At 32.6% G+C, this 10,276-nt stretch overlaps 1 protein-coding gene across 4 annotated transcripts in view; it reads right to left on the bottom strand.

Annotated features, from left to right (window-relative positions):
- Positions 1 to 3,128: 3,128 nt before the first annotated feature.
- LOC131043896 (uncharacterized) overlaps positions 3,129 to 10,276 on the bottom strand; it is a 126,386-nt gene continuing 119,238 nt past the window's right edge. The window contains exons 5-8 of one of the 4 annotated variants that reach the window (XM_057977144.2): positions 9,460 to 9,630; positions 4,428 to 4,528; positions 3,575 to 3,643; positions 3,129 to 3,454 (exon numbers count right to left, since the gene is read on the bottom strand). In XM_057977144.2, the coding sequence (XP_057833127.1) occupies positions 3,406 to 3,454; positions 3,575 to 3,643; positions 4,428 to 4,528; positions 9,460 to 9,630 (390 nt within the window). In that variant the 3' untranslated portion in view covers positions 3,129 to 3,405. Of the gene's footprint in view, positions 3,455 to 3,574; positions 3,644 to 3,938; positions 4,315 to 4,427; positions 4,529 to 9,459; positions 9,631 to 10,276 lie in introns of those variants that run through there. The other 3 variants (XM_057977130.2, XM_057977134.2, XM_057977139.2) reach the window with 3 other exon arrangements.

The following is a 10,276-nucleotide window of genomic DNA, read 5'->3' as shown; positions in this document are numbered from 1 at the left end:
AGGCAAGTTTGTGATTGAAATGAATGGAAGAGGACATGATTAGCCCATTGAAGATAATTTGGGAAGCTAGCCAAGGACGGATAAGCTTGAAGTTGAAAAAGTGCTCCTGTCCCTCACTGAAGGACCAGAGCGCTTAACATGTTATCTAGCCTTTCTCACCAATTTTGGACAAATTGAGGCCAAGGCGCAAGTTTGAAAAAGTGTTTAAAATGCCTTGAAGTGGAATTGAGATGCAAGAGTTGCAAATTTTGACGACAACTGGCAAAAGTGCTCTTGTCCCTCACCAAGGGACCAGGGCGCAATTTCCAAATATGACCATTTACCTTGCATTTTGAAATGATATTTTTATTACCAAGGTTCAAGATGGAGTGAAATGTGATATTCTACGCCTGGAGGATAATTTGAAGTTGATATGATCAAGAATTCATGCAATGGACTCAAAAGTGCTCCTGTCCCTCACTGAAGGACCAGGGCGCTTTTTATGAAACAACAAATTCCCTCCGAGATTATGCTAAGGCAAAGTTGTGTGAGATGGGAAAGATCTTCTTAAGCATGGTGAACAAAGGTTTGACTTCAAAAAGTTGAGAATCCTAGCCTAAAAATGAAAAAGTGCTCCTGTCCCTCTCCAAGGGACCAGAGCGTAGTTAATGGCATTCATTATTTTTTACCATATTTGGGCGTTAATATCCTCCAAATCGCATTAGATGCCAAATTGCTAACTTTGGAATATTTGAAAAAATTAATTAAATTGGCATTTAATAAATTAATTTTGGGCCTCAAAAAATCGAATTTCTATTATAAAGGCATTTAAAATTAATTTTTGTGAAATTAAAATTAAAAGTTGAGCGCACAAGGCATTATTTTGCCTTTATTTGACAAGTCGGCCTACTCCTTTTGAGGTTTTATTTATTATTTCACCTTTTATTTGCAAGGTCGGCCTCATGGGTAAGTGGAAGGTGAGTGCTCTATATATTGGAGGTGTTGTTTCACAATTCAAATCATTCAATCATCCTTTCAAGTGCGAAATTGGAGAGCAATTTGAGGAGCGAAATCCAGAGGAGTGGAGCGAATTTCTACTAAGTGTGGAGAAGCGTATTTCTTGCTAGTTTGGAGGATAATTTCCAGATTTTTTGAAGGTATTTGAAGGTGAATTTCCAGATTTTTGAAGAGGCTAGTGGAGTTTATTCTTTTTCAAGCTAGAGGAGGCGTACTTCATCTAAGGGATGGCTATAAATCTTGCCCAACAAAATCCGGTCCTCTTCCTTCATTTTTCAAGGTTTTGTACTTAAATACTCAAAGGGAAGGTATGAAGAATCATTTTTTGAAGTTCTTATTCAAGACTTATTATGATCCCATTGCAATTTTGTAAAGTCTAAGTCTTGAAGATCCAAATTCCATTCATTATTAATTTGAAAATGTGTAGTTCTTGATTTATCATGACTTTTTTCAAATTAATATCTTAAGTTTTACCGTTGAAAGGTCTTAAATTTCAAGCTTTGAGGTTTGATGCTCAAAAGACTAACTTTAATATTTTGTGTAGGCATCAAATGGAGATCTGGGAGTTGTAAAATCAAGCCAGATCAAGGACGGTCTCCTCCAAGAAGATCAAGCAAGGACAAGGGCGACTTCTCCAATCCAGCATTCCAAGGCGAGGTACATCAACATCCTGCACATCAAAGACAAAAGGAGTCAAAGCAAAGGGTTCGTTGAAGAAGCACATAGTTTCAGAAGAATTTAATAAAAGCTAGCTTCACAACAACATCAAGTTGAATATCTACCAAGATACAAGTGTCAGACGAGGTGGCATCCTAGTCATCATTTCTCTAGTCAGTGTGGTCCACCTCCGCATGTCCAGATTCAATGTACCTAACTCATGGGAGATGGCACAAACTCCGATGTACCTACCCCAGCTATCCATTGGTCGATTTTTCCAAAGAGGACATGTGTCCAATTAATACAATTATTTCATTGGTCGAGCATTAAATGTTATGTAATGGTTGTAACAAACCCTAATTAGGGTTTTCATTATTGAATCTTGGCCATTGATCTCGAATTGATCTAAGCCATTGAATTGTATTGAGGGCACTATATAAGCCCTGGCATTTCATTTGTAAAGATATAGATAAAAAGCAATTAGAAAGGAGTTAGTGAATAGAGAGTAGTTAGAAGGTGATTAGCTAGTTGATAGAATAGCAATTAGAGTAGAGAGAGAAGGCAAAGATTGTTGCCAAGATGTTGTTGTAAAAGACTTGTAACTTCATTGAAGAAATGGTGAAATTTATGGGTCAATTCGACAATTTGCATGGTCTTTATACTTCTCATATTTGATTTCATGTTATTAGATGAGTGGAAGAAATGTGCTTGATTGATGGTGAAATTCGTATATCCATACTACTAGCAGTTTGTTGATTGCAGACTTGCCTTGTGTAGTCAACTGGAATCATTCAGCTTAAGCTTAACTTCAATTGTCGCTTCTTCATTGATATGCATCAACCTGATGTTGTCTATGCCTGCAGTAATGATTTGAACATCATAAAGCTTTCCTTCGAAGATCGCACTAACCTTGTGGAGATGGTCCTGTGATGTCAAAACAAGACTTAGTTAGAATTTCATCAAAGATCATTCATTGCTCCTACATTCTTAGTATTAGAATTAGATCCTCTCCTCGCCCTCGTCTTTTTTCCTTTTTTCAAATCAAAGCTAGTAAGAGCCTGTGTTCCAGCAATATTCAAAGCAAATCAGAAGTTCAGTCATCAAGTGTAAGTCCCCTTGTGATTCCAACAAATCACATCATACCACAGAGAGCTTATCCACACATAGAGATCCTACAACGAAGAACCTTGGAGTCATCCTGATTGATCCTTTTCCGCGATATCTTCAGCAATCAGAGGCTTTACTCAAGAGAGGATAAGGTACCCTTGGGTATTTTATTGTGTGTTTGATAGTGTACAAAATACACGTCAACAATACCCAATGTGACAAAAGCATGAGACATGAAGTGATTCAAATGTCCTTCCAAAACTAATAATGGGTATATTGTGGTACAAAGCATGTTAATGTTATGTTTCTAGGCTTCGAGCACTATTACAATCACATATAAAGATAAAATTTTAGTACAAACAAAAAGCCTTTCTATATGTTATAGTACTATGTCAAGGACACAATGAATAGACAAATTTGTTAGAATACTCATTTCAAGATCTGTCTCAATAAATTTCTTAGAACACCACAAGCCCTTTGAAAAAGTAAGCAAGCACAAACAAACTCTATAATGGTAAGATATTTCCCTTCGTTCCCTCAATCTCTCTCTCTCTCCCTCCCTCTCTCATGCACAATCTCATGGCCACAAAGATGCATAAATACTTATAAAGAAAACAAAGAAAAGGGAGTTGCAACTTTCTGTATTTACGTACAATCCAAAAGATATTGAGAATCACTGATCGAAGAGAAATATCTGCGACAAACAGATAACAAACTATTAATAGCATGCAAATCCAGCTTTACATTTTAGAATCTTATCACCAAAAGTGAAACCTACAAGCATACAGGCAAATCTGATTTTTCCACAATATACCTGATTGTTGCACTATTGCTATAAATTCGCTTTTCTATTTCGTCCATATACAAAGAAAATAACATAGACCTGAAATTTCAAGGGTGAAAATGTTCAATGAAACATGATGTGAAAAATCTACCCATAAAAAACCATCTTACCAATGGGAAGCACAAAACCAACTGATGGGGGAAGATTTGCATAATGGCACAGTAAGAATAATCAAACAAACAGAAAGAGGATTGGTTTGTTCCTTCTTGGCATGCATTTGTAAAGTTATAAGTGGTAAGAAAATTGCAGAAAACATTGTGATCAATTTTCCAAAAACAAATATATCATCATGCATAGAAGGGTAGAACTCTCATTCCTCATTCCAGTTACTTTCAAAAAGTATATATTAAATAAAATCAACAACCATCTTATGTGGATACAATGTCAGATAAAAATCTCAAGGACTAAACATAAAAATGATTAATGTTTTATCTATCTTTATCAAAGCTCCTTCACGGTGATCAATGACAATGCTAGTGACCACCATTTTCAGTCCAGACAGTGTTACTTGATGTCCTTCAATTTTCCTTTGTAGCAGTTCTTTTCTCTTCAGGGTTCTTATTCCCCTTTCTTAGCTATTTATACCTGTTTCTTTTCCACTTGTTTTGCTAGTCCCCTGTTGTTTTGTATCTTTTATCTTTGTTCTTCCCCTTTGTGGGCCTTTTAACTCTCTATTGTATACTGCTGTTCTCCTGAGTCCCATTGACCTACTTTTGGTCATCTATGGATATTAATATAATTTCTAATTTAACATTCAATAATGCACATTACTTTCTAAAAAAGAATGCATTGAAGACAAAGGAAATTTTTGCCTTGCATGTACCTTAAATGAAGACTAGATGCCACAAGGACAGATGGCATCTTCCAGAGGATCTCCATTTTATTTGCCAGCAATTGTAGCAAGTAACCTTCAATCTCTCTACTCTGCAAATAAAAAGGATAACATGTGCACAAATTTAGGCCAGCTCGAATTCTACATGGATACTTTCTACTAACACATAACTACAAAAAACACTGCATAGTAACTTTTGACCCTTTCATAAATAATTTCCTGAGTTAAACAATATTTATCTAGATTAGAAACTTCCAATTTTTATTGAAACCTAAGCATTCATAGGAAAAACACCATATGTGGCTTAAGTTTTGTCCTGGCCAAAAAGATCCCTGTGAATATTTGACATATTTTAGTCAGCTAAGAAGTGTAAATGAATGATTATTTTATTTTGAGAAAAAATATGATGTCTAAATAATGCCAATGCCACCTCGAATTCTACATGTACCCACTAATATGATCATAAATTAAGACAATGTAAAAATGATAAATTTTATTGATATTATTTTAAGATATTTGTTATATGCTGTTTGGAAGGACCCAACATTGGAAATCAATTATTCACTCATTGTTACCATAACCATTCCAAAGCAAAGAGACTAAATAAAAAAAGATGAAGAATATATTATGCATGTTTACTCATTAGCCAATTATCATTTGAACAATAATTATGCAATCTTTGTTTAAAAAAATCTTTTACTCTTGAATATAAAGGATTCTCATCAATAAATATTTATTGATAGAATATTGTGAAACAACAAAAGAAAGAGTAAGACAAATCAGAAAATTTATTTTCGGAATTTATTGGAAGATTTTCACAAAGGAATGTTTCACTTTAGTCATCTCTCATTTGTAAATCACTTCTAAGTCCTTGTTTCTTATGATCATCAAAGTGATAATTATTTTAGTAACATCCTTGTAGGGCTTAAGAAAATATTTTCCAAGCATGCCAAACAAATTAAACATGTCAACTGAGATATAGGGAGAGGAGAAGAAAAAGGCAGGCAAAAAAACAATAGAGCTTCTAAGGCAGATTTTGATGAAGCAAAGCCATCTTAAGGATAATTTCAAGTTGGGAAGAGACAAACAAGTCATCCAAACAATGCATAACAAAGAGAAAACAATAATGAAGAGGAAAATAACTAAAAATGTCTCCATGAAGCTTGGGAGTGTACCCCTAGGGTGCTCCAATGTCATGTTGCAAACCAAACAATTACTAAATTCATTAAGTGCTTGCACTTTCAATGTCAACGAAGAAATAGATCACTTCAGTTAAATAAACTTTATCAGTCTAGAAGGCAAATGTCTACCAATAATTGGAATGACTTGACTGTCAAGTTTTCAACTCAAAATTAGATCAAAAAGTGCAAGTGTTTGGGCACACCGATAGAACTCAATTTAACTTGTTAAAATGAAAATTTGATGAAAAACCATCCTAAGTTGCCCAAGCATTCAATTTGTCAATGATTGAACATGTCAAAAATGCACTCGTAGCCTTTGAGGCACCCCTACATTTCCTAATGTAAAGTTACCAACTTAAAAAACTTCAAAAAGTGCTATTAGTGATTGAGTGCACCAAGAGGGTTCTATTGTCAAGATGTCAAAGTGAAAAAGAAAAAAAGATAAAGTTCCTTCAAGTGCCCTAGGCATGCCTGAGAGGGATTACCAATTAGATGCCACAAAGCAAGTTAAGGTCATGACTAAAGTTAAAAATACACATCTTTTGTCATGTCCCCTCCTTGATCGTTATTTATAATCTAAATGAAACAATTATTATTATAAATTAATATAATCAACAAATGATTATTTGAAATTATTAATATTTAATTATTAAATATTATTATTAATATTTATTAATAAATAATATTTTTGAAATATCCAAATAAAATAAATAATTATTCTATCATAAACATTTAGAAATATTATAAACAAATATAATAATAAATAAATTCAGAAATATATGTAACAAAACCAATATTAAAACTGCCTTCATCCTCATCAATAACCAGCAGAATAAATAAAAGACTAAGGGGACTGCAGGTGTCAGAGTTGTCCCCTAAGCTGTAGACAATGATAATTAGTCAATAAATTGGTTAAATGTTAATAGTCAGCAATAACAAACAAATCCTTGCCTCAAAAACTTTCTCTTCTCTATATAAACCTTCTACTTTTGAAACTAACTTTCCTTTAAACTATCATATGTATTAATCTCTTTCTTAATAAATAATAAAATAATAAAATGATAAATATAAAGATGAATATAAGAATCGGTTATAGAATTGATTAGACATTGTTTCTATTAATAGGTTGATGGAGCCAACGATAGAAGTGATAACAAGCCATTAAAGCCAGCGATTCACATAACGGAAAGATACGAATATTAAGCGATACAAATATATTAGCTTTCGCCAAGGGATGACTACCGTCAGCAATAAAATTCATAGATTACCACGTACATAGTAATCAGCAAAATATTATTGATATCACCACCCATGAAGGGATTTGTTACATATATTAGCTAACAACCGATTAGTTATTCAAAAGATGATTACTCTTTAGACAACGGTTATAATAGTGATTCAAGGCAGCAATTAAGAGGAAAAGTCATTCTGTATAAATAACAAATACTCATGAATAATGAAAAGGTACGATCTTAAGAAAGATTAATTAGTCCTTGACAAAGATATGTCTACTCCCAAAGAATGCAACCATTTGATACCAATATATTTAATGAGGATCAACTCCATTTCAAAAGGGGGGGGGAATTTACTTTTGTTTATTATATTCTATGGGGATCGAAAAGGAAGGAATATTACCAAGACGGAAGGCTGTAATAATGAGAACAGAACTGTTATAAAGCTACAGGCAGTAACATCTTTGTTCTCGGTAGTATGCACAGGGATATGTTTAATACGTATGCTTAATATATGAAGTGCGATAATGTTCTTATGCAGAATTTAATGAATAAAATATTAATAAATTATAATAAATAAATACTGATAATAATATAATAATTATAATAAACAAATAAATGTTGATAATTGTATAATAACTATTATTATGATATTAACTGAGAAATGCTCTACAGACGAATGTAATAATAATAGTATATAAATACATAATATATATATATATATATATATAGTAATGATTTGATCAGACAAATTAATATTATAATATAAATCAAAAGAACTCTTAAGTGAATATCAGGAAGAAGAATATGTTTTCTGTTATGACTGTCTGTGTTTAAAGAAGTGGGGAAGGAGATGTTCCTAATAGGGGACATTACAATTGGTTTGATACTTACATTAAGAACTAGGGATGTTTGATAGACGAATAATTTATTTATGAATATTTAATCGATTGATTTGCGAAATATCATTGATTTGATGCATGTTAAGGTGGAGTTGTCTCCTAATATATTCAGTCTGAGTCATAAGTATCTTGAAATTGATTAATTATGGCTAAAGCATCCCTAAACCCATAAGGGGACATTACATCTTTTGTATACCAAAGTAAGGGTTAAATCTTTAAAACACCAAAGGGCATCATTGAAAAAAACTTCCTTCGTATTTTGAATGATGACAGATTTCTCAAGCTCCATCAAGTTGGCCAAGGAATTGCACCAATCTTCTTCATAGACAAAAACTAGGTAAAGGACACTGAATTGCACAAGTTTTTGAGTAAGGATCAGACTTAAGTCACCAAGATCGGTCATCGTGTTTCAGGCTTCTTTAGAGGATCTACGAAGTTTGGTATGAAAGAGCTTCGTCAAATCATCACCAACAGCCAAGTGTCAAATTGGCTATTTTTAGCCATCACTATTTTTGAGAAGATAATCAGTCTTAAGAAATCTATTTTTATAACAGCTATGTATAGATCATTTATTTTTAGACAACCTTCTAGAAAGTTTATTATCAATTGGTAAATATCCTTATGAGAAATCTCTTTGAATAAAATTTATTCAGGGTTTGGAATTTGAGGATAAGATTGCTTTGTGCACAAGAAAACTATTCATGCTATAGAAGTTCTAGTTAGCTTTTTAATTATTTTTCATACAAAACCTTGTAAACACTTATAAGTGTTATTTGCAATTAGTCTTTCAATGGTAATTTTATGCTAACTTTCTACTTAAGTTATTCTTCAATGCTTTGCCTTGTGATATCTTTTGTATGCGCTTAGGTAAATTAAATTGCTTTTAGTGAGTTTTGTAGACTTCGTATTGCAGGTTCACTTGAAGTTGGCAATTGTGGCTTTGTTAGCACAATTCCTTAGTTCAGTTTACCAAAGTGTTTGGCCCTGGTGTTATTCAATTCAATTCAATATTTTTGTGTGCGTACACCTTTTAGTTTCTGCTTTTAGCCAAAGGGTGTAAAGTGCCTGCTTATTTTTTAGATCTGCATTAGCAAAAACAAAAAAGACATGTTTCGTTTTAGTTTGAAATTTGCGCACACTAAAATCCCCCCTTTTTCTAGGTTTATTCTTAATTGTCTGATTAAGGAAATCCTATTTCTTTCACTTTTCATTTAAGGCAGCTCACTCTTCCAATTTTAAGAAAATTTTATCCTCATGCAATGTTACATTTTGTGTTGCACTCTTAGGTGCCACTTAAAACACTAAAAATTCATTATTTGAAGCTTTGGTTATAACTTAGCTTATAGCTTCTTAAGGCTTCCAAATTTAGATGCCAATACAAGCAACACAATATTGAATGTTTAAGGCTGTATTTTAGCCATTTTTTCTTTAGAAACTCACTTGAATGGTACACAAAAACACAAAAAAGGTGTAACTGATTCATAAGAAGCGTGTAAAATCATGCCCCAAAGATATACCATTATCAATGAATAAATTAACTATTCTAATTTTTAAAACGTTGGCCTTCTTGATGCAATCAATAAACAAAATAATATACCATAAATGAAGTAAATTCAGTTGAAACCTACGAAAAATAAACCAAATCCACCACAAGAAATTCAACATGCATCCATTTCAACAGATCTAAATGTCTGAAAATATTAACTACCTTAAAATCAATATTTTCCTTCCTGGCATACAGGTCCACGCCATTTTCTCTACGAATATTCTGCAGATAGTGCCAAATTTTGGAAAGTGAAATAACCCGATAGGTAGCTGATGTGAATTTTCTTATTATGTAGTTCCAGTTTTCCAAAGTCAAACCTAGTAAACAAAGCTCCTGTTCAAAATCAATCACATCTCAGTAAAATATTTATGTCACAACATGATTGCAATTTTGAAAACAATAAACCCATTCATCACATTAGTTTAAGTAGTTCCAACACCACCATAAGTTATTCATAAATTTTTGGAAAATATCATTTGTTCCACATCAGCTAATGCAGTTCCAATTAAAATCGCTGTTTGGGGATCACTAATATCCAGCCAAAAAAAGATTAATCAACATTCGATGAAAGTTTTTAACTAAGAATTACCATTGGTGTCAACTGTTGAGCACACTCCTATCATTTTAATTTCGGAAATAGTTTTGCAAAGGTGATGGAATACTATATGCAAAACCACAAGTTCTACTTTTGACTGAGTTTGCTAAATGAAAATTGCAGGTTTTCGATAGAATAGAAGTAAATGAACAATATCAGAAGAATAACTGATTCTAATTGCAACTTGGAAAAGTATGATTAGAAATCAATTTAAATTATAATTAAAATACTGAATTGTAACACAGAAAGTTATATCAGAACAATAATGTTAATTCTCACAGCACTGTTTAATTAAAATTTGAAATAATATTAACAAAACAAAAACAACCTAAAGGCTAAAACATGACCACCAATCTTATGAAGTGGCTACTGTCCCTACTAGGG

This window comes from Cryptomeria japonica, chromosome 6, assembly GCF_030272615.1.
Source record: "Cryptomeria japonica chromosome 6, Sugi_1.0, whole genome shotgun sequence".
Lineage (NCBI taxonomy): Eukaryota > Viridiplantae > Streptophyta > Pinopsida > Cupressales > Cupressaceae > Cryptomeria > Cryptomeria japonica.
This window is presented reverse-complemented; position numbering and strand designations above follow the sequence as displayed.